General features: G+C 54.0%; 1 protein-coding gene across 11 annotated transcripts in view; it reads left to right on the top strand.

Moving 5' to 3' along the window:
- KLF8 (Kruppel like factor 8) overlaps positions 1-19454 on the top strand; it is a 96667-nt gene extending 77213 nt beyond the window's left edge. For 10 of the 11 annotated variants that reach the window (XM_030576566.1, XM_030576569.1, XM_030576568.1 and 7 more), the window contains 4 exons: positions 7715-8267; positions 11475-11577; positions 12089-12231; positions 16404-19454. In XM_030576566.1, the coding sequence (XP_030432426.1) occupies positions 7715-8267; positions 11475-11577; positions 12089-12231; positions 16404-16585 (981 nt within the window). In that variant the 3' untranslated portion in view covers positions 16586-19454. Of the gene's footprint in view, positions 1-3109; positions 3340-7714; positions 8268-11474; positions 11578-12088; positions 12232-16403 lie in introns of those variants that run through there. The other variant, XM_030576573.1, reaches the window with a different exon arrangement.
- Positions 19455-24680: the final 5226 nt, after the last annotated feature.

Raw genomic sequence — 24680 nt, 5'->3', positions numbered from 1 at the left:
TCTCAGCCAAGCCGGGGGTAAAACTAGCTCCACCCCAGGCTCCCAGTCCAGCCTCCTGGCCGCAGACCCCTTCTTCCCTGGGACGGTGACCTCCCCTCACAACCCAGCCACCTTCTGGTGCAACTCACCCCTGTGCCTGAAGGGTTAATGTTGTGCCTGAGGTTAATCCCCCTACAGATCCCTGACGTCCTGTGGGCAGTCCCCATCCTGCTGACCAGGGCCTGGGTGTGTCTCTCTTGTGTTCCTCAGCAGACTGGTAAGCCATCGGGGATGCGCCACCAGGGCGATGCTCAGCACAGCTTTGCCTAGATCAGGGGTCGGCAACCTTTCAGAAGTGATGTGCCGAGTCTTCATTTATTCACTCTAATTTAAGGTTTCACGTGCCAGTAATACATTTTAATGTTTTTAGAAGTTCTCTTTCTATAAGTCTATAATATAAAACTAAACTATTGTTGTATGTAAAGTAAATAAGGTTTTTAAAATGTTTAAGAAGCTTCATTTAAAATTAAATTAAAATGCAGAGCCCCCCAGACCGGTGGCCAGGACCCAGGTAGTGCGAGTGCCACTGAAAATCAGCTCACATGCCGACTTCAGCACGTGTGCCATAGGTTGCCTACCCCTGGCCTAGATAGTGAACTCCCACCTCTCCCCACTCCCCTCTTGCCTGCCAGACCTGCCCACTGTGGAGGGCTTCTCTGTGTCATGTAGCAGGGCTGTGGGGCTCCCTGGCAGCTCCAGAGGCTCACAGCGCTGACTGCCCCACTGAATCTTGTGGGGGAGACGTATAGGCACCCCCAGTGAGCAGGGAGGGGATATCACTACTCACCCCCTGCTCTTGTATCTCCTGTGGGAGGGGCAGCTGGGTGCCCCTCTCCTAGGAGTCAAATTGGTCTTGATGGGAGCCCTTGTCCTCTCTCATCGCAGCACCCCCCCACAGCCAGCGACCGGCAAACGTCCCACAAGCTCCATGAGAGTCGTCTCCTTGCAGGCCAACCCCGCTGGCCCATCTCTTGGGCCTGCAGGATGATAAACCGACTCAGCGCTCTCCCCATCTGCCTCTCTGGGGCTTGGTCCACGCGCAGGCTGCAGGCCTCAGCTGGTTCGTCTTGTACTCAAAGCCAGTGTGCCCAGCCTTGGGATGCTGTGGCTGTGGCTGCCTCGCTGACTATCAGAAGAGGGTGGCAACCCTGGTCGGTTGGGGGGCCCCCACGCCGCATGGCTGAGGTTACTTTGGAAGCAGCCAAGTAAATGTTTATGGGAGCCTCAGAACAGAGCCCAGGGTTCTGAGCCCAGCTCCACCTTGGTCCACCCAGGGACCCCCTGATTGCTGCCAGGGGGCAGCTGAGCACCCCACTAGCTCACCCTTGCTGCTCTGGGCTTTGATTGGCCATGTCCTTTAACCCTTCGGGCTGGGGACGGGATCCCCCTGCAGTCCTAAGGTGGCTTGGCGGGGCTGGGAGGGAGGGGTTGGATCTGTCCCAGTGACCTCTGGCCATTCTGCAGGGGGTGGAGTGTGGACATGTGAGCTGCTCCCTGGGCTCAGCCGTTATCTAGTTCTCATGGCAACCTGCAGGCCTATTCCATGCCTTGGGGGTGTGCTAGGGGGGCTTTTTGTTCCTTCTCTCCCTCCCACTCCCCCCCATCCCCCAGTGGAGGCTCAGCTGCATGAGCTCCATCTGCTGCCTCTCCCGAGCCCAGGCCCTGCAATGGTGCACAATGCCCAGGGTGGGCTGGCATCCAGAGCCAGTGGGGCAGGAATCTGGCTGCATAGGAGTGGGGCTGGTGTTTGTATGATGCAGATCCCCGCATTGCTCTGAAGGTGAACACACAGCCATCTGCCCCTTGCTCGGGGCCTGCACTACAGTCTGAGGTGGTGGGTCAGTTCCTTGGCTTTCTGCCTTCAGAGATCAAGGCTCACATCCTAGCTGAGGTCCTGCATGAAATCCACCATGGCAGCCTCGTCACAGTCCCTGCAAAGCCACTCTGCAGGCTGGCCCAGTTCCCCAGTTCTGATCCAGAGGCTCGGGTGTGGAATGGCAGGAGGGTCTCGTCTGGAGTGAGCTGCGTAGGGGTCAGAACTGGACCTGCACTCACAACCAGCTAGTGTAGATCAAGTGGTGGCAAAGAGCGAGGTGTGGGGAGCCCAGGACCCCTAGGAGTGGGGCTGTGGGTTGGTTGATGGGCAGCAGAGAGCTCTGTGTGGGGAGCCCAGGACCACCAGGGCTACGGTGAGATGGGAGTGGGGGCTGTGGGTTGGGATTGAGGGGCAGCGGACAGCAGTGTGAGGCAAAGAAGCACAGGACTGGAATAGTAAGGGGTGATGCGGGTTAGGACTGAGGTTCATTAGGAGATCTTTTACATTCCTAAAGCCCAGCAATGCAGGTACCAGCCTGCCATGAGATGAACCACACAAGCTGCAATCATGGCACAGAATCTGGGGCCCTGCTAGCATCATGCCATGTTAGCCATGGAGATCTACTAGCAGGCCCTGGACTTCAGTAGCCTGGCCCTGCCTCAAGTGGGGGCAGCTGGGTTCTGTGGGTTGGAGCCAGGGCACCTAGCTCTTCTGGCATGCTCTCAGCACTTGGACTCCTGGATCAGGCAGAGAATACATTCCCCTGGCTACTGTCAGGGCTGTTTCCAGACTGCACTTGGCTGAGGGGCATTGCTGGGCAAAGGGAGGGGGACGGGCTGTTCTTTCAAAAGCGAATGCAGCAGTGCTGGTGAAAAGGCCCTTGGGTGCCAGCGCTGGAGGCCTCTGTATCCCCAGAATGGGGACAGGCTGGGCAATGCTGGCTCCTCCCTGCCCACCCTGATCTAGAAGGGAGCTCCATCTCCAGGACATCAGCATGTCTCTGCTGAGGCTGCCAATAGCTTGTGGTGTTCAGAGGGAGGCAGGTTCGTGCCCATTATTTATGTTCCCTTTGGCATAAAATCCCAGCGCCTCCTTCTTGAGTCACCTCCTCCAAGCCCCCAGGACTCCCTTCTCCCTTGTGTCAAGCCATTCTGTGCCACCTCCCAGCTGAGCAGGGGTTGTCTCCATCTCCCTCCCTCTCCCAGCGTTACCCTTTACCACCTTCCTCTGGTTCTTCCTCTGCAGTTCAGCCTCTGCCAAAGGGCTGGGAGTGAGTTGCTGCTGCTGGAAAAGCCAGCAAGCAGGATGGAGGAGCCTCGATCTGTGCCCTGCATTACTCCTGCTGTCCCGAATCTGTCCATGCTTTAGGAGGGAGTGCGTCCGTCCATACAGAGGATTTACTGAGCATAATCCCTCTGCCAAGCTTCCCCTCCGCCGACCCACTCTCGCTGAACAGGACCAGATGGCACATCAGAAATCAAGAGGCAAGTGTCCTGAGGACTGTGCTTCTGGGTTGTCTGCTGTTTTGGGCGTGGCAGGGCATGACTGTGGTTAGGGCCCAGACTGGGAGCAGGAAGGCTGTATTCCCAGATCTGCCCTAGAGTTGCTGTGTGACCTTGGCTTGTCAGTCACTTCTCTGTGCCTTGGTTACCATGTGTGTAAAAGGTGGACGGGGCGTGTCAATGTATGTCAGGGGTGTGGAGAGGGGCGGGTCAATGAATGTTTATGAAGAGGGCTCTCCTCCAATAGAAGTGCCAGGTATTTCTGTGTCACTGCAGAGGGATTAGATTGCTCTATGGAAACAGACATACCTGCATTTCCAGCGAGGGCCTCAAAGCATTTCCCAAATGTTAATTAAAGCTCACACCACCTCCTGATAGGCAGCTGAGTGTCACCTGACCCATTTTACAGGTGGGGAAACTGAGGCACAGAGTGGTTCACACAGTGACTGACTGAGGCAGGGATAGAACCCAGGAGTCCTGACTCCAAGCCCATCTGCACCAACCAGAAAGTAACACTACCTCCCTCTCCCCTGCTGGCTTGAAATGGGTGTGGTGTGACTCCATGGATGCGGTGGCTGGGCCTGGGAGCCCTTGTCCATGGTGTTACAGCTCGTTCCTGGATGCTCTCAGTATGTTCCTGCATTCTTTACAGACTCCCTGGAGCCTTAGGGCTCTGCGGCCTGGTCCTGAACAGCTGCCATTCAAGTCAGTGTGAGATGAATGTGCTCAGCCCTTGAGAGACCAGTAATGAGGTGCCTACGATTTTGCACCCTGTTTTCTATCTTGGGCAGAAGCAGGCAGACCTGGGCACCGTGCCAGTGGGGCTCAGGAGAGCCCTATAGCACAAGATCCTCCACCCCCACCAATGAAGAGGGTATCTGGAGTCCAGTTCCCAGGCTACTCTCACCCATGGGCAGCCAGCACTGTGATGACCAGGTGCGATGCTTAGCCCACACGTGGCATGTTGACGTTGCACATTGGTCCCAAGCTGGTGTCAATGAATACTCCAGTCAGAAGTGACATGTTGTTACTCATTGTCTCTGCTCCACGGGTCTCTCTGTCGCTCCCTGGCCTCCCAAGGGGTTCCCCATCAGCTTGGCGTGGCAGGAGATGACATTTCTAACCACCAGGCCTGGGACCAGAAAATCCACTCAGCTTCTCTGCTGTACGGCGAGCCAGGAGCTGCAGGAGGCTGCAATGGTGTTGATGATACATGAGGTTGACTAGAATGCAGGCTGCTGTCTTGGCTTTGCCGAGTGAACAGGAATAGCAACTTGTTTGTGTCAGAAGCAGATCTGACTCAAGGAGCGAATGACTCTCTGACGCTAGCTGCCCTTTAAACAAAATCCACACTCGTGCTAGCCTTCACCCACAGGCTGATGGCTGAAGGTCATGGGGAGTGGAAGGTGTCCAACAGCACTCGGCAATCACACCTAGAGCGTTCCAGAGAGAAGCTTGTGGGGAAACTTGAAAAATCACCCTTTTCTTGTCCTACTCATCAAATAGCTAAGCACTAGGCTAGGCAGCCTCTTCTGGATGCTTACGGCATAAGATGCCGCTATGTAGAGGTGTGCAGTGCAGCACCCATCCCGAATATAGCTCATCAGTATCAGTCACTTCAGGGGCTAAATCAGCACTGAAGGGATGACTTACTGATTGAAGCATCAAGTGTGAACTGCTTTGTTTCCCTTCAGTGGTTGGTTCAGATCCTGGCAGAGTCAAGTCACCCAAACTAAACTTCCCAGGTGCCTCAGCGGCATTCCACCGTGTTTTGCTGGGTTGAGTGGATTTTTTTCAGATGAGACCTTCATCACCTGGGTCCTTTCTGCTCTGCATGATATTCAGAATTACCTGGCCCCCTGTGGTTGCCCCTATATCCTTGGTAACACGCTTCTGTTCTCTCTTCCCATCTCTTTGTGCTGCATTTTCATTGGCCACTACTCTGAACCCCAGAAGTAGCTGCATTTGCTGCCTGTGTATAGTGGGGGCCCTTTGGGATGAGAGGCTGTGACACACATGGCAGTTTCCTGTGGTATCCTTGGAAAAACCTTATTGGATTAAGTTCAAGTACCATTGGAGTCTCTTCTAGTAGTTGCAAAGGTTAAGTATTATTATGGGCCTGAGTGGTCCAAGGACTATACTGAACAATGTGGCAGACACGAATGAAGTGGTTTTGCTGGGAAATTTCTAGGGGGAGATGAATGCAAATTCCGTACTCCCAGTTATGCACAACCCGTCTTTTGCAGTGGGTGGACCTCTGTCTGCTGATCACCTGTTACATGAGGCTAAGATCAAAGGACAGACTGAACTGTTCAGGTTCTGATTGAGGACTATTGTACCCTTTGTAACCACAGGAAAAACCTTGTGGTGGCTAATTCCTACCAGAATCCTTCTTGGAGTTGGGGTGAGCTCTGGTAAGCGTGTATATAGGTTCTTGTACTGTTTTTAAGACATGGTCTCTGTGATGCTTTCACCTTAAGAATAAATGTGCTTGCTTAGAGCTGCCTGGTAGCTTGTGATTGCTGGTAATTCCAGCTCTTTGGAGAGCAAGCAGAGAGCAGATGCTGGCCTTCTTCAGGCAGTCTGGCTTGCTCAGAATATCCCAGTGCAGGCAGGGAGCTGTGCAGCCTGGAAAACCTTGTCCAGGAGGGAGCGAGATGCGGGTCTGCACCCAACGGGGGGCCTGGCTACAGGTGCAGTTGCCCTGGATTGTGACAGAGACATTGTGTAAGATGAACTGGTTGCATGTTGCAGCATGTGGCAGTCTCCCTGCTTGAGATAGTTGTGAAGCCATCCCCACACCCTGCAGCAGGCCTAGCCGGGGAACCAGGCTGCACTGGCGGGTGGGCAGGGAGTCTCGTTTTCTGATTGACTTTGGTCAGCGTGTCCAGCACATTGATTTCAAAGGCCAGGGCTTTGGAGCTGCCTGGTGCTGTGCATCCTCCCCCTGCCCCCTCATCTGCTCTAGAATGGCAGGGGAGGGAGGGTCTGGCTGCAGATTGAAGTCATCCCTCTCCCCTCACCCCTTTTCTCCCCACACCAGGAAGCTCGGTAAAGTGGCACCTGGGGCAGCATCCATGGAGTGTTTGTCCAGTGTTTTAGCAAGTGCCCCACTTTGAAGCAGTGAGAGCAAGAGAGAATCATTGACTCACACCGGGAGCCTAAAGCCTATTGGCCCTCCGCCAGCTCTGTGTGGCTGCTCCACCCGGCTGGCTCCGGGTCCCAATGCTCAAGTTCCAAATGGCTCATTCCATGACCCAGATTCACTCCTTGTCCCCCCTCCCCCTCAATCTGGGATCCCTTCCCTGCATGCACACGGGCACACATGCAGTGAATGACTCTTGCGGGGTTGCATCCCATCCCCTGGCTGAAGGGACGCCAGACTGGCTGGGTGCATTGGAAGGATCGTTCCACTGGAACTGGCGGGGCGGAGGTTCTTTCCTTTTAAAAATGAAATGCAGAAAAAGCCAGAATAGGAATTTCTCAAGTTTACCCTTGAACGCTGCTGTTTCCCATGCCATGTTCCTGAGGGAGGTCGAGTATGTTGGTGGGCGTGGGGATAATGCTAGCCTTCCGGAAGCGCAAGGGTTAATGTAAGGGTTCTTCTGCCCGCGCCAAGGCATGTCTTGGGCTGCGTCGTAACACGGCAGGGTGAATGTCTCCGGCATCTGCTCCCCCTTCTAATGCAGCGTGGCACATGGCAGTGTGATGCCCATGCCCAGAGTGTGGTCTGAGCACAGGACTGGGAGTCAGGGCTTCCCTCCCAGCTTTGCCAGTGATTCATTGTGACCAACAGGAAACCTTCACTGCCTCTTTGTGCCTCAATTTCCCTATCTCTAAGACGGAGGTGATGGCCTCTGCCTCCCCAGGTGCTCCGATGCTGCAGAGAGGGCCATGGCAGTACCTGGACAGATGGGTGTTGAGATGTTGAGCTCTGCTGTGTGTCTGATGGCTGCAGTCCAGCTTCCTCCTGTCCCCTGTGCAGTGAGTCAGCACCAAGGGGAGACGCTAGCGATCTACCAGCAAAATGACCTGGAAGAAGTAGTTGGCTGCAGCTACCTCACCATCCCCTCCCCCGCGCAGAGCCAGCGCCCTGGGTGTCTCTGTCCATGACTATCTATAGTGCTGGGATGCATTTCCCGAGAGCCCCTTGGCCCTGCTGGGTGGAGCTTATGTCATGCTGGGCAGTGCGGCCAAGTGGGTGGGGAACTAGCTTGGGAATCTGGAGACTTGGGTTCAGTTTCCCCCTTCACGGTTGCTGCAGAGCCTCCCAGTGGAGGGCTTGGGAAGTGCCATGTGCTGGCCTCACTCAGTCCACGCCCCAGTGCCCTCATTGTTGATCTCTTGTCTTTCCCAGGCTGCAGGATCAGTCCAGAGTAAGGTGCTGCCCAAGATGAGCTCCTCGTCACTGCTGGAGGACAACTCCATAGAGCCCCCGGTGCTGCTGACTGACATCAAGACAGAGCCCCCCGAAGAGCTGCTGGCCAGTGACTGCAACCAGCCCCAGGCCGAGCCAGTGGACCTGTCACTCAACAAGCCCAAGGTGTCGCTGCAGTCCTCCACCCTGCTGCCCTCTTCCATCAGGTCCTCACCCATGCTTGTGGCGCCGCCCATCCAGGCCCCCGTGGTCTCCATGTCACCCACGGGGCTGGGCTCTTCGTCCGCCATCCCCGCTGTGCTGTCCCCTGGCTCCATCCTGGCCTCTACGCAGGGCAGCGGGGGCCAGCAGATTCTGCACGTCATCCACACAATCCCCTCGGTCAACTTGCCCAGCAAGATGGGCAACTTGCAGACCATCCCAGTGGTGGTGCAGTCCCTGCCCGTGGTCTACACCACGATGCCCACAGACGGGGTCACCGCCGCTATCACCGTGCCCCTCATCGGCGGCGATGGCAAGAATGCCGGATCCGGTAAGGGCTCGCTTCCCTTCCTTGGGGCTGTGGGTTGGGATTGAGGAGTGTTGGCAGAGCTGTGTGTGCAGAGCTGTGGGTCAGGATTTGAGGAGCATCAGCAGAGATCGGTGAGTGGGGGAGCCCAAAGCAGGAACCACCAGGAGATGGGGGAGAGGAGGGTTGGGTCAGGCTTGGGGAGCCCAGGACTGGACTATCAGGGTGAAGCAACAGTTTGGGATTTGAGGGGTATTAGCAGAGCTGTGGAGGGATCCCAGAACTGGCCCAACCATGAACAGATTGGACCATGGAGACTGGACCCCTGGAGGTGGGATCTTTCTTGGGCAGGGCTGAAGCACATCAGCTGGAGGCACCATGGCGGAAGATTGCCCTGCCGCTGACCCAGTTCCATGGCAGAGCTGTCCATCTGGTACCTTTCACAAGGGCTAGCGTAATAAGGCAGCAGCCAAGCCAGGGCTTCATAAGGTCCTGTTGGCTCCGCTCCCAGAGCGTGATGAAGCCCATCTGGCTGGGTGTGGGAGGAAGCCTGGCGTGCCGGCACTGCTGCAATGGGCAGGCATCATGTGGTGCCGAGTGGGCAAACACCTTGCCTCCTTGCTTCGCCTGTAGGTGCATGATGCTCCCCTGACCCCAAGTGGCCAGTTGTGGTAGTGGCAGGTGGGCTGTCCCTTCTCCACGGGCTCTGAGTTCAAACCAGGCAAGAGGAAGCCACTCCCTGGGAGCAGGGCTGGGTGTCTAACTCCATGTTCCAGCTGGGCTTGTGCTTATGTCAGCCGTGCTGAGTGCTCAGTCACTTCCCAGTAAATGTAGCATGTGCTTGGGAAGGTGCAGCCCAGCCTGGCGATCAGAGAAGCTGTTGGGTGTCCCGGCTGCACTAGTGTAGTCGGGATCTGTGCCGTTGGCTCCTCTCTGGCCAGAGCCCTGGGTGTCTGTGTGAGTCCCATCTCTGGCCTCCCCTGCCAGCTGATGGGGGTGGGGGGAAGTGTGCAGGGGAGGTTCTCCCTAAAAGCCTGGCTCAGCTGACTTCTTCCCTGTTCTTTGAGAGCCCTGGCTGCCCTGGAGCTGCCCTCTGGGGATATGGGGTGGCACTCAGCTCCCGGCGGGAGCAGTTCAGCATGCCCGAGACTGGTTGGGAGGGGCAGGGAGTGCTCCCCAGTTGCAGGAGAGGTGGGTTTGCAGCGACATTTTCACAGGTGGTCCCTGACTCTGGTTGGCTCAGTGCTTGGGAGCCTGGCTTGAGGCCCCTTAGCATGTCCAACAGGGCCCTGTGAAACCGAATACCCGGATTTCAGGACCACCTGGGGAGGATGGAGGGGAGGTGCTGAATGGGCTATTTCCTGGCTAAGTGTGTTGGGGGCAGGGCAGTGTTCCTGTTTGGGGGAGGGAGGGGAGTTTTCCCAGTAAGGGAGTTTCCCTGTTTTACACACACACACACACACACACACACACACACACACACACACACACACACACACACACACACACACACACACACACACACACACACAGAGGATCCCAGCTCTGTGTTTGGGGGATGGGTGTGATTCCTATCAGAGGCTGGGGAGGGTTTTACACACACACACACAGGATCCCAGCTCTGTGTTTGGGGGATGGGTGTGATTCCTATCAGAGGCTGGGGAGGGTTTTACACACACACACACACACACACACACACACACACACACACACACACACACACACACACACACACACACACACACACACACACAGGATCCCAGCTCTGTGTTTGGGGGATGGGTGTGATTCCTATCAGAGGCTGGGGAGGGGGTGGGATTGGGATGGGTCCCAGCTCTGTGTTGGGGTGGGTTTGATTCCCAGCTGGCTGATCAGCACTGGTAGGCGTTGGGTGGTTCCCAGCTTGGGGGAGACTATCAGCCACCCTTCACAACTGCCTGTCAGGCCCCACTCCCCCCCATCTGTTGCAGTTCTCATGCTGCACCCATCACCTTGGGCTCAGCGCCTGTCTCTTCCCACACTGCCCGGAGCTGCATGGCAGAGCTGGGATTTCTTCCCCGGGGGGACTGTGTGGAGGCAGGCCCTCCAGTGCCAGGGAGCTGCCTGGCTCAGCGGTCGAGTGGCCATGAGTCAGTCAGCCGTGGGAGGAGGCTGTCTGTCTGCCCTCCATCCTGAGGAGTGGGGGAAGGGGGCGGTTTGGCAGGCTGTCTTCTCCCTCGCCGCAGGGTGGGGTCTTGACCTCCCCTCCCAGGCCCCCCCTGCGGTGGGCTCCAAGGCTGCTCTGGTTTCAGTTAGACTGGCTCCCCCCACTCCTAGCACTTCCTGCCTCCCATCCGGCAAGCAAAGAACTCCCAGGCGCTTCCTGTCGGAGGCCCTGGCTGGTTCCCCTCTGGCCAGGGACACGTGTTGAAGTTGAGGGGCGGGAGTAGCTGAAATGAACCAGGAGAAGGGGGAGGGGGAGCTCTTTATGATGGCTGCACCTACGCTCCAATGCTTTGCCCAGGGGAGTGGGGCTGGGCCTGGGTCATGGGGTTTGATCTGGATCTCAGGGATGGTGGGGGACCTGTTGGGCCCCATCCCTACCCAGGCTGCCAACCCCCAACCCCATCAGCTGTGCCAAGTATCCTGCTCTCGGGTGCGAGCCGGTTCCTGTCCAGCTCTGTGATCTCCTCCTGTGCTGGGCATGTCAAAGGCCCCACTGTCCCTTCAGAGCAAGAGTAGGCCTGTCTCAGCCCACTATGAGTGTCTGGTGGGGGCTGAGGTGCTGCCAACCCACTGCTGGCTTGGGGTGCTGCCTCCCACTGGACCGATCAGGTTTTTCTCCAGAGCTGGGGTGAGCCAGGCTCAGGCTAGGAACCTTCCCCGCTGCCCCAATTGCCCTGTCTGTCCAGTCCCCAGCACCCCATCCAGTGCCATCCCCCTGCCATGCCAGGCAGCTCCCTTGTGCTGCTGGCTCATGTCCCTGTGACTGGGCAAGGGGCAGGAGATGTGGGTTCAGAGGGGGCTCAGGGCTCTGGTGCTGGGGGGGGGCCAATGTCACTGACAGCTCTTGGCAGGGGTGAGATGACCAATCCCTGCAGCCCAGGGGAAGGACCCTGTGCGTTCTGGGTCAGGGAAGGGAGCGTTATCCCATGGTGCAGTGGCTTTGGTCCCTGGGCAGAGCTGGGGACAGAGAAAAGGGACGTGGGTCTGGTTCTGTCTCTGGTTTCAGTGGGTCTCTTTCCTCCCCAGTGAAAATTGACCCCAGCTCCATGTACCCCCTGGAGATGAACAGCGACAGCGAGGACAGCGTCACAGAGAGCAGCTCAGCCCCCTTCCAGGACCTGCAGAGAGAGTGAGTTGCAGCCACACACTGCCCTGGACTATAGCTAGGGTGCTTCTTGATGCTAGCGCTGGGGTTGGCACCTGTGTAGCACAGGGCTGGGGGGCGGAGGAAGCAGAGCTTGCCTATTGGATCTGTCCTTCCTCTGCCAGGACCCTGCAGCAGCAATGATGGGGGTGCCCTGGCAGCATCACTGCCCTTGGGTCTCAGCATTCCAACGCTACATCGCCCATGATGACGCTGGGCACCTCCCAGCAGAGGAAGGAATATCAGCTTCCCCTCCCCCATGTTGATGAGGCTGCTCAAAACTGCTTCATAAATGACTGCGCAGGGCACTGGCATGGTGATACGAATTGTGAGGGTGGAATCTGGTAGGTAAGGCCAGCCCTGGGGTAGGGGGATGGTTCCCTGGTTTCCGCGAGTCAGGCCTAGTCTGCTGCCAGGGGCTGTGCCAGCCCAGAGGGAGAGGGTGGGGACCCCAGGAACCCAGCGCTGGGTGACACTGCTGTCTCCCTCTGGCCAGGTCGCGGTCGCCTGTGGCCCGGATGCAGCGGGTCGAGTCCCCCGACTTGAAGAAGAGGCGGATTCATCAATGTGACTTTGAGGGCTGCAACAAGGTGTACACGAAAAGCTCCCACCTCAAAGCACACAGGAGGATACATACAGGTAGGGCTGGGCGAGTCAGCCTGTGGCACACCCCAGAGCCGTCCCACCGCCCAGCCGGGGGACCTCGGTGCTGCGGGGGGGACTCCTACACGGGCGCATCGCTCCCCAGGGCCTTTCTTCTCACCATAGCAGAGACCAAGGTGTGGCTGGGCCTCCTGAGGTCCCCTTACCGCTAGAGACAGGATAAGGGCAGCAGGGCAGAATGTTGCCCTGCCAGAGCCTGTGCTGACCCTGCTCTATGGAGGGGCTGCTGCAGCGCTGAATTGGCTCCAGTACAATCCTTGAGTGGCAGTGTCTGATGGATTAAGATTCCCTGCCCCACCAGGGCAGGGCTAGTTGGGTACCAGCACAAAGGTAGCTGCACTGGGAGCCTTCCTACACAGTGCACTTGGGCTGGGATCCCCAGAGGAGGCAGAGGGCGGGCAGTGCTGTGGGGTAACAGAGAACTCACACCCCAGTTTCTTATTTTTGCTCACCTTGGCTTAACTTCAATGGCTAGTGCACTCTTTGGAGAAAGGACTTCTCTTAAAAGGCCAGCAGCCCTGCTCCTTCTGTGAGCTCTCCAGCCTCAGAGACAGCACGGGTGAGACCTCCACCAACTCCTCCTGTGAAACCAGATATGCTAGTTCAGCACTCGTGAGACTCCTTTGTGATCATGCCCTTCATCTCCATCTTGGCTTCATGCCTCTCTGTGTGCCCAGCCCAGTGGGTGCAGGGCCATGCCCTGTAGCCGGAAGAGCCCGAATGCCCAGTGACTCCAGTCCAGAGTTTTCAGTTTGGGAAACTGTTAGCCATGTGCAACCTTCTCCAGGCTTCATTGGGAAGGGGGAGAGCTTTTTAATTAGAGGGAAATTCCAACTGCCAGCCCTCACGGTTAATTGCTAAGGGAGCCATGCTGCTCCGGGCTCACAACCCACCCACAATCTGTGTATGGTTCTGTCCTTGCTCTGCTTGCATGGGTGTGTAGTTCTCCGATGACCACCAGGGGGCAGACGTCTCTCTTCTGGACACAGCTTCCAGATGCTGGGTCGGCTGTGAAAGCCTTTACGATTCGATTTGAATGCATGGCCTTGAAAGCTGAGGGATGAGGGGGAGGAGATTCATATGCCCTGGGGGCTAGAGGAGCTTTGTGACTGGGTGCCATGGGCTTCCAGATGAGCTGCTGGAGCAGGCTAACTGGGACATATGGCATGTCATACTGAAGGGGATATTGTCCTGGATCCTCTAGGCATTTAGGCACCTAACTCCTATCGGAATCAATGTCTTTGAGGATCATGGCCATTAGCCCTTTGGCACTCAGAAGAGGATTTATTTTTGCTGATCATGGTCCCCCTAGGCTGATACCTGCTCTGCTTCATGGGGGAGGGCTTTTGTCCTCCTCTAACACACACACACACACCCCTAGTGGCGGTTCCAGGCACCAGCGCACCAAGTGCATACCTGGGGCATGAAGCCACGGGGGACTCCCTGCTGGTTGCCGTGAGGGTGGCAGTCAGGCTGCCTTCGGCGGTGCGCCTGCGGGAGGTCTGCCAGTCCCGCAGTTTTGGCAGCAATTCAGCAGCGGGTACGCCAAAGCAGCGGAACGGGCAGATCTCCTGCAAGCGCACCGCTGAATCTACGGGACCGGCGGACCTCCTGCAGGCGTATCGCCGAAGGCAGCCTGCCTGCCATGCTTGGGGGGGCAAAAAAAGCTAGAGCTGCCCCTGTGCGCACGCACACGTATGACTGAGAATGCAGTGCTGTCCCTCCCGGCTGCTGCGTCTGGTCCTGTCTGGCGAGGCTGTAATGTATAGGGCTGTATACAGTGCAGCAAGAGGAGTCACACCCTCTCCATCCCCTCCCCTTGGTGGATCAGCTTGGGATGGAGGGTGTTAAATACACTTCTCCCTGGGCTGCAGAAATCAGGGGGATGTTCAGCCATCCATCCTTCTCCTCGCCTTGTCCCAATCTCAGGGCAGTGCCCCCCACAGTCCAGCAGTTGATCGCTGTATACTGGAAAGCCTGTGTACTCTCTGAAGGGGGATGGATTCCCCCAACTCCGAATTAGTCGTTCAGTAGGATCAAGGGATCCCCAGACTCTGAATGGCGTTTTATGGGTGTAACTGAAGGCAGGATTGGGACCACTATCCTGTAATCCCTGAGGCGCACGGATGAAAGATCCATTCCTTTAGAGAGCCATCAGGAACACTGTATTATAATAATCCATCTGACCACAAGATGGCGCCATTACTCCACGCAAATGCAGCTGACGCTGACAAGGCCGTTTGTGCCAAGACTTAGAAAGCCTGCCTGCTCCCAGTCAGACTGAGACAGGGATTGCACTGCTTGATCCTTTCTGTCTTAGGTATTTCTCTGGTCCACAGCACTTCAGCACCTGACCAGATCACAGTCTTTACAGCACCCGAGTGCTGTAGGGCAGTGCTGTTATCCCCATTGTACAGAGGGGGAAATTGAGGCACAGAGTGGCTAAGTGACTTGCCCACAGTCACACAGGAAATCAGTGGCAGAGCAGGGAATTGAAGTGGGCTGGGCCACAGCCCAGGCTAGTGCCAGCCTTCCTCTCCAACTTCTAATGAGACTCTCTGCAAGCATCTAGAAGTAGCTGCTCTTCGACTGAACCCACTTGAGCGAAGGCAGGCAGAATGTGAGTAGCTCTTAAAAGCAACAGGGAGAACTGTGGGATAGAGGGAAGGGACGGAGTTTAACCTGAATAGACAGTGCTATGGGGGGCGTGGAGTAGAGAACCTTCCTGCACTGGCCAAGGGATGGCTAATCAACAGGCCTCTTCTGTCCTGGCCCTAACGAGCAAAACCTGCCATCCCAGTCGCTCATGCATTATGTTCCTAGTGAACTAAGTCCAGTTCTAGGTCTCTGTCCATACAGCCATAGCCCCTTGGATGCAATTACATCTATTGATCAAGCCATGTGTTTTAGCACACAGTGTATTTTGAACTTCATGTGGAATTCTGAAAGTGTTCCTTAGCATTGTTTCTTTCATATCCCCCTGCCTGAAAGCTGCTTTGTCTAAGTATCATGAGCCCAGCTGGAGAGAGAGAAAACAAATACAGTTCTAAATCTCCTAAATAATGGAAAATACCCATTTCTATACAAAAGGATGTCGCTCTGCTCTCTAGCCCATCCCTGTTTCGTACCATGGGAGAGGGGCTGTGAACAGCACTCGGATATTCTGAAATGCCTGCGTGGTATGTGCATAACCCCTGCAGCTGAGGGGCATTTAACTCCCATGTCCTATTGCTCCCATTTCTGCCCTGGTAGTCTAACAACACTCATAACAGCATCCTAGCAACTCATCCTCTTACCCACCCACATAGGTATCCTAGCAACCCAGGCCGGTATCCTAGCAGCCCCTCCAGTATCCTAACAACTCCTCCAGCCCCCTGTCTCACGGAAGTTCATCCTCCTCTCTCTTACGCCAGCAGTAATAACAACGGTCTGCAGGGGTTCATGGCTCCTTCAAGCCAAGCCTAGGTCTTGACAGAGCCTCCTGGTGTCTCAGATTCCTCTTTAGGTTTAGACTGCAGCTGGCAAACTTATAGCATGAGATGACAGAAATGCCAGTCCAGAGGTATTCCAAGATAGTTATAGCAGTTTTTGTTGTGGATTGATTTTTATTGTTATTATTACACCTGATTAATGTCAATGACTAAATAACATTTTGGAGAAGGAAGTTTCTGTTAAAGGTTCAAAAACCTCCACCCTTCCACCAAGCCACAGTGTGCTCTGTTTGCTGGTACCTCTCTGAGGTCTTCCAAGAGACCCAGGAGAGAGCAGACATTTCTGGTGCTTCTCCAGAGAAAAAGAGGCAGGGTCTGTGTCCTTACCATGTGACTGTGCAGCAAGGATGAGGCCCTGATCTAGATAAATGCCTATGGCTGCTACTGTAATGCACCTAATAAATAACTGAGATCAGGAATTATTACTAATTAAGAGCCTACGGGCCTTAATATCTGATCTTGGTTAAGGCTTGTATGTGCTGCTGTGATGCCCCTAGTAAGTAATAATGCCTCATCTCTGCTGAGGGCCATAGGTGATACCATAATGCACCTAATAAATATTGCCTGATTTGGACTGAGGCCGGTGGGTGCTGCCATAATAGGTAGAAGTTTGATGTGTGCCCAAGCACTGAGCTGTCCCCTCTGCTCCCTGTGCAGGAGAGAAGCCGTACAAATGCACCTGGGAAGGCTGCACCTGGAAGTTTGCCCGTTCCGATGAGCTCACCCGGCATTTCCGCAAGCACACGGGCATCAAGCCGTTCCGCTGCTCGGACTGTGACCGCAGCTTCTCACGCTCGGACCACCTGGCCCTGCACCGCCGGCGGCACATCATGATGTGAGGGGTGGGCTCCGGCTCCTCCATCACCCCGCCCACCCCCGCTTCACCGGCCACAGCGAAGAGACTGCGAGACGGGAGGCACCGTCCCCAGCTTGATTCAGCCTGGCAGCAGGCTGGATGCCAGCTTGGCACCTGTGGCTGCCCACACCTGAGAAAGCAGACCTCCTACCATGCACATGAGGGCTAGAACGAGGCTCTGGAGAGAAGCCTGCTCCCTCTCTTCTGTTCTCCTCCCCTTTCTTCAGTGGCTGGAAAGCCCCGGGATTCCTTTAAATGGCACCCAGCTCCTCATCTGGCTTCGATTTTTTTGCACATTGCCTCCTCCTCCTGGATCAGGAAACACAGAGGACGTCCGGCTCGTGTGAGCACAGCGCCAGCTTGTCCCAGCGCGACTCTGGCCTTGGCGAGCGAATCAGACTGGCCGGACGGCGTCGCTGCTGGCAGAAGGCTGCTGCTGGGGGTTGGATTGGGGGTTTGGCTCACGGCTAGGGGCTGGCTGTCTCCTACCAATGGGCTGATGCAATAGGACTCCATTCCGGTGAAGCTGGCACTGCTGCCTCTCCTGTTCGTTTGGCACGTCAAACATGGCTTGTCCTAGCTGGTCCGTTAGACTCCCTGAGCTCCCGAGGCACTGCTGGCATTGGAGAACCTGCCTGGCCTTGGCTTGCTCTCTCTTTTATCAACACTTGGGTAACTGGCCGTTAACGAAGAGGCCTCATTATGTGAGGACAAGGGGTTCGTGGTGTTACCTGAGGAGGGAGGGCCCGAGGAACAAAGAAAAGGGAAAACTTTGCGGAACACAGAACTGTGATGATTTTATCTGATTTTAGGGGTGGGTTGGGGACCCTGAATTCTGCCCACGCTGCAGGACCAAGGAATAGGACAGTAGATGCGTTTCTAACTTAAACCTAGCAGCCTGGACACGGACTGTTGCATTTTTCTATTGCTCTTCTGGCCTGCAGAGGCTGAGCCGGCGCTGCCCTGTGCTCTTGGTGGACTCCTGGGGCACTGTACTGGATTGTTTTTGGACTTGATCTTGGGGGGCTGACGGGGTGGCTGTGGGGCTGGCAATACGTCCATGCACAGTTGATTTTTTTTTTTTTTTAAAAGAATTGCTTTTCCCATTCCCTTCTGCAGGGGCGGAGCTAAGAACCTGATGCCTTTCCAGATGCTCCTTTTTGTGTCTGCATCTTTCTCTCTGATGGATTTGAGTTTGGCAAATACAGGGATGGAGTGAGCCTGCCAGACAGCATCTGTGCTGCCCTCGGGAGAGGGGGCAAGTGCAGTGGCTAGAATTGGTGAGGGGAGGGAGCCGGGAAGGAGAAGATCGTCAAGATGAGGCAAACTGGATCCTCGTTCTGCTACCAGCCTGGGCTAGGGCTGTGGTGTTCCAGCTAAAGCCAAGAGGCTGCCAGCAATCCTGGTATTGACACGATGTGTATGCTGAAGGAGAGAGACTGGGGAGTCCCGTTAAATGTTTGCTGTCCCTGGCTCTGCTTATCACATTGTTTCCCCATTGCTCCCCAGTCCAGCTCAGCACTGAGTTCATGTGGCCCACCCCCCCAACTGCATTTCGCTGAGCAGATTCTCTTTCTTTCTTGCATCCCTTTATTTAAGAAGGCTCTAGATCCATACATGCTGACTCTGTGGGTGCTCCAGGGCTCAAGCACCCACTGAAAAAAATAGGGGATGGCCACTAGCTGCAGGTCCTGATTAATCTTTTGTGGGCCCTGGTGCCTGGACCATGGCCCCGCCTGTGCTCCGCCCCTGCTCCACCCTGAGGCCCCGCCCTCGTTTGGCTTCTCACCCACCCACAAAAACAAAAGTCAGTGCTTGTGTTTTGATCGACTCGCCACCCACTGCAGCTCCTTCACGCCTCAGTGGAACCTGGAGCCAGTCCATAGCAGGTGAGGAAGAGGCATGTGACCACTATCTGCCTGTGGGTTGTGCAGCGAGATCCCAAGCCCTGCCTCTGACGCAGGCCAGCCCCCTATGAAATGATCTCCCTAGGCATTGCCCCTTCCTCCAAGGGCGTGAACAAGTCCTCCTGCATGAGGGCAAATCCCACAGGGCCTGCTGCCCTTTCCACAGCTTGAAGCTGCAGGACGATTGTTTTGGGTGAGGTTCCAGATGGGCTGGTATTTGAAATTCCATTTGGGTCACTTTGCAGCTTGCAGCTCCATGAGGAAGTAAATTTATTTCATCCAAACTTCAATCAGCCTACCAGGAACACAAATCTGCCTGGACTTTTCCCATCCCCCACACTCCTGTTACCTGGGTGGCCTCAGTGTTGCCAACTCTGGCTGTTTTTGTTGTTTTTCTTAAAGCTGCAGGTCCTGGACTCAAGTGACAATCTCAGCTTTCATTGAAAAGCAAAGTTTTTCCTACCTTCCCGATTGTGGAGCAAACTTTGAATACATGACCTCTAAAGGCTCAGAGAGAAAAAAGCCCTGCCCCTTCCCCCCCTCCCCCAAAAAACCCTGTTTTATAAAAATCTCATGATTTTTAAATCAATCTCATGAATTTTTATGGGGAAGGGGATTTGACTCATGATTTTTGAACGCTCAGGGTTGACAATATTGAGATGAGATCTGGGAAGCTGACAGGCCATGTATTTTGATTTAATTTCTTCAATCTGCTGTTTCCCGAGCGTCAGTGCAAAGCACACATGCACACACAACAGAGCACAACAAGAAAGCGAGGAGGGCAAGAGATGTCAAACGGAATGTTAGCTCCCCTCTGCTGAGCAGGGCAGGCTTTGCTTTGGGATTTTTACCATGAAATTTTAAAATCTTGAGCTGTGAGATATTTGTACAAAACTGTTTGGCGTTTTTCTACATGGGAATAATATGGAAAGTAGATGCGTTTTATTGGTGTGTGTCTTGCTTTTAAAAAGGGGTTTTTTTATCTTTTGGTTGGTGGGAGGGAAAAGGCTGTAGTTTCAATCCTACATAAAAACAAATCTCCCTTTCTTGGTTTTTGGCATGATCTCTATGATTGGGAAGGAGGGATAGCTTAGTGGTTTGAGCATTGGCCTGCTAAACCCAGGGTTTTGAGTTCAATCCTTGAGGGGGCCATTTAGGGATTTAATTGGGAACTGGCCCTGCTTTGAGGAGGGGGTTGGACTAGATGATCTTCTGAGCTCCCTTCCAAACCTAATAATCTATGATTCTGTGAAAGGGAAGAAGTTGTCAACCACAATTTTGGGTTCCAAAATTTAGATTTCACCCCCCCACCCCCAAATAAATGAATGAAAAAGGGCTTTTACAAAACATAAGAGCAATAGACCTATTTCTATGGAGTTTTAACAATATAATTCTAAAGAAAATAGCATTTACATTTGGAATTTGGAAGTAGCCATTTGAAAATTTCTTTAAACAAATAAGACCCTCCCTTGAAGTGTTTGCAGCCCAAACACTGCAGTGCTGGGAACCCAGAAGTGAAACAGGATGCAAGCAGAAGTGAAATGGACTTCCTGGGTTGGCAGTGTTGAGACAGAGAACTGTAGACTGCCTACAGACTCAAACAATATAAGAAAGAATGGGATGCTTCAAATTGCCTTCGGATACCATAATCTGAGATGGTGTTAGTGGCCAAGGCTATATTATTAATAGAGCTGGTTTTGTGAAGAAGTTTTGAAATTGTTTTCTTTTTTGCAAGGCTCAAAATGAACCCATTTATTTTTACTATTCCTCTCCCCTACCCCTTAATTTGCCTTTTTTCAACAAACTCATTTCTTTCCATTCCTATTGAAAATGGCAGGGGGTGAGGAAAAGGGGGACAGAAGAAAAGGAGAAAAATAAAAGTAGAAAAACAATACATTTCAAAGAAAACATTCATGAAAACTTTCCAGAACAATTTTTGGACATGCACAAGTTTTTGAGATGCAAAAAACTTGCAACCAGCTCTAATACACAAACATGAAAGATGGTGTTATTGATCTTAGCCTTGCTCAGTTGCTCTGTTTCACCCTCCTCTCCTTACACTACTAAACTATCTGCCTGCTGGATTCAGTAGCTAGGAGCATGCAAGGACAAACTGCTGGAGACTTCACTGCCTCATCTACACTATGAAAAATAAAATAACCAGAAGCCTGATTTTTCAAAGTAGTCCCCAAGCCCTCCCACTGCTCGCATGGATTTCAGCTGAGTTGTGAGTGCTCAGAATCTCAGACAATTGAGCCCTACGGGCCGGGGCCCAGATCCTCCAAAGTCTTTAGGTGCTTTACTCTTATGAAATCCATGGGCGTTAGGCCCCTAAATACCTTGGACAGTCTGGGCCCAGATCCTCAGCTGGTGTCAATGATCGTAGTTCCATGGAAGTCAATGGACCGCTGACAGTTTTACACCAGCAGAGGATTTGGCCCTTTCGGTATGTCTACACTGTGATTAAAAATCTGCGGCATCGAGTCTCAGAGCCCACCCCCCTCGTGGGGTCTCAGAGCCCAGGCTTCAGCCCTAATGTCTACACCGTAATTGTATAGCTCTGCAGCCCGACCTCCATGAGCCGAGTCAGCTACCCAGGCCATCTGCAGCTGTGCCATGGGCCTTTTACTGCAGTGTAGACAGACGGGCTGTGTTTAAACTGTTGCGAAATATAGTTTGTTTCAGTGCGGATTGGTTTTTTACCTCTGAGGTGAGGGAGGAAAAGTTAAGGCCCCAGGTTCTTGTCTATAGATATTTACAACGGTTAGAACTAAGATCCTTGCCCTGATTATAATGAGGGTTTTTTTCTGTGCCATGTGGGGACAAAAATACCCGAGTCAAGATTTTCAAAAGTCACTTTTGGTGCCTCAATTGTTAGGTGACCAGCTTCAGACTCCTTTTAAAGGGGCCTGGTTTCTGGAGGGCAGGTTTTGAACACTTCCAAACCCCTTTAAGCTGTCTCACGTTGGAGCCCCACCCAAATCACCCTGTTTCCAGCACACACTGGCCCAAACCAGGCTTCCCAGCAGTGTTTTGAAACTTGGTTATGTTTGTAGACAGGGTATATTCAGGAGCCCGTCTGCTCCAAAGCAGTGTAGATGGGTGCAGTTTAGGGCACTGTCTGTTGGCACGCCTGAACAATCAGACCATGCTTCCTCTCAATCTGAAGCCCAACTGGGGCACTTAACTTCTGCTTCCGCTTGCACACGGCTCAGAAGGGAAAATGCTATGTAGAGGGATGAAGCAAACCTGGCGCTTGCTCGGTGGCTGAGTGAGCTAGGGTTGAGCAGGTCTCCTGCATCTTTTGGTCCACTATTGTCACTGACTCATTGGATACACAACCAGGAAAGTAGAGCTCGCCGAGGTGTGAACTGCCTCGCCCATCCATGGGCTGTTAACTCTGAAGTGATGACTCATTCAGTGTCAGCATCTGTGAACAATGTCAGTGCTGGTTACCTGAGCTGCAGGAACATCCAGCCACAGTGGGCTTGTGGGTGCAGGCTGAGCAAAGCCCTCACTATTCCCATCCTACCCTGTCCCACCACAAAAATTGGGTGAGGGCTGGAGCTTTGGGGGATCGCACTCTTCATATGTCATGGTCCAAATGTGAATTGCATGTGATGGGACAATGGCTTGAACAGGGGCAGATCTCCTTGGGCCCACATCCTCCCATTTAGGAACAATGGGAGGCGCCTAAACACCTGTGAGGATCTGGGCCTTTCTCCATCTTTCACTTGATAAGACAGTGCCCTCTAGTGGTTAGAGCAGAACCGCAGGGCTCAGGTCTCCTGGGTTCTATTCCCAGCTCTGCCACAGATGTGCGGTGTGACCTTGGGCAAGTCATTTTTCTCTGCCTCAGTTTCCCCCATCTGTCAAATGGGGATAATAATACTTAACCTACCTCACAGGGGTGTTGTGAGGCTTCCTTCGATGTTTGCAAAGTGCTTTGAAATCCTCGGATGAAAGGTGCTATGAAGTGCAAAGTATTATTATTTTATTTTAAAATATTAAATAACTTATAACGAAGTGCGCGCGTGCCGTGGGCTTGTGTGGGCTGCAGGCGATGTGAAGGCTGCAATGACAGACACTTAGTGCAAGTGGCGTGTGATGCCATTTGAAACCCTCGCCTTTCCAGCTGTGCATCATACCGGCTTCCTGGGTCTGGTGCTTCCCAGACAGCTGAGATGCTGTGATGGGACTGCCGCCCTCAGCAGCTCAGACCTGCTTCCCCAGCCCTGCCCCACTAGCTGCTTCTGGCATCATCTGCCCTGAGAGAAGCACCTCACTGAGCTTGCCGTCAGCTGGGGGGTGCTTACTGTAAATCTGGCCCCTCGCTGTTCTCTGTCCAGGACCCTTTTGCCCTAGTTGTTGGCATATGGGGAGGGGGGGATATAAATCAGCTCCCCAAATTCTCGGGTTTTGCTCTTATTTTTGGATCAAACCGAAACTGCTCTTCCCCTACCTCTAACTGGGTTGTGTTCCCAGCTCTGCCTGGGAGATCCTCTTGGCCCTACTGGTGCAGTGTTACTAACTGACGGTCAGAGAGTTAATGGCACCAGTGGAACGTGCTGGGAATGGAGATTTGGCTGGCTCTGTGTTGTCGCGACTCCGGTTGAGTTTTCTGTTCATGGCTCGTTCTTTCCCTGCTCACTGTGGATTTGTTTTAGCTGATCTGTATCTCTGCATCCTTTCTGCTGCTGCTCCTTATCTTTCCCTGGGTCCATTATTTTAGTGATGCGTCATACGGACGCAACCCCACCCTGCAAACGGTAAGTTCAGTGGTGGCTCCAAGCCAGATCCTAGCCCTACAGAAAGACTGATTGGAAAAGCAAAAGCCTGCAGTAGGTTCGCATGACCAAGCAATTGCTCTTTCCCCTGCCCTCAACCCTCTTTTGGGGCCTTGCACTCCTACAGCCCAGAGAAGATGAAGTGGTTTGGATGGGACGGTTGTTGTGACCCTGTGTATTGAGTGATCTTATCCAGTTTGATTGTTGTACTGTTTTTTTTTTTATTAATAAAATGGTATTTTAAACTTGGGAATGTCCTTTTATTTTTCCTTCCAATGGGATCTTAGCTCTCATATCCCCAGCTGCTGGGATCTACTTCTATAGAAGTACTGGGACTCCAAAGTTAGGGGCACATCGATCACACCTGTGCTGCCTGAGTATCCTCCCAGCATGGACTAAGCTCCCAAAGTCCTGTCTGAGCATGCCCTGGGCACTGCACAAACCCTGGGAAAGAGGCCCTGGGACTGGCTGCCCCTTTGATAGTTTCAAAGGCTGTGGGAATATCCCCACCCCAGTCAGGTTGCTGATGGCTTCATTTTCCACAGAGGGCAGGAATTTCATTTCCAAATGCCTTTCTGGCTTCAGGCCTTGATCCTGAGACGTACTGAACATGTTAGTTATTGTACAGTAGTTTTCTAGAGGCTCCCCTCAGGAGTGTCGTGGTAGGTGCTAAACATACACGTGGCGAGCAAGTCCCTGCTCTAAAGGGCTTACAGGCTAACTAGGCAAGACGTGGAGGCTAGGAAGGGAAACTGAGGCACAAAGCATGGAAGGTCACACAGTAGGTCAGCGGCAGAGCTCTCCTGAGTCCCAGGCCAAGACTCTACCAAGTGGCTCATGCTGCTTGTCCCAGTAATGTCAGTGGAAGCTGAGGGCACTCCATGCTTGGGCCCACTGTTGCCGACGCTAGGTTATCAGCTCATTCAGAGGAGCCTCCAGAACTGAGCACCTGCAACTCCCCTGGATGTCCATGAGAGTGCAGCCTGAGCAGAGACGCAGGGATTTGGCTGCATCCCCTTTGGGGACAATCTAGGCCAAGTCCAACCTCCAACCCTTTACAGAGACCTACCAGCTGTCTGATCCCCACCTCTCATCCCACATGACTGCCTATAATTCCACCCCTCCCTTCCCGCTGGGGCATTATAGTGGTACTGGGGTGGAGACTGGGCCTCCCTGTCCTGTAGTATCAGGAGCCCCATGCGCTCCCGCTGCCTTTCCCTGTCTCCTCCGGCCCTGTAAGGCAGGCTGCGCCATGGCAGGGCAATCCAGGCTAACACAGGGCTTGCTACTCTTCACGGCTGTTCCATAGGCAGGCTGGGCACCAACTCTGGCAGCGTCTTCATTCCTGCAGGAAGTCAAGACAAAGTAGCATTTACAGCACCTT

The sequence above is a fragment of the Gopherus evgoodei genome, chromosome 9 (assembly GCF_007399415.2).
Source record: "Gopherus evgoodei ecotype Sinaloan lineage chromosome 9, rGopEvg1_v1.p, whole genome shotgun sequence".
In the NCBI taxonomy this organism is placed as follows: domain Eukaryota; kingdom Metazoa; phylum Chordata; order Testudines; family Testudinidae; genus Gopherus; species Gopherus evgoodei.
The sequence above is the reverse complement of the archived record's forward strand: the minus strand, read 5'-3'. Positions and strand labels throughout refer to the sequence as shown.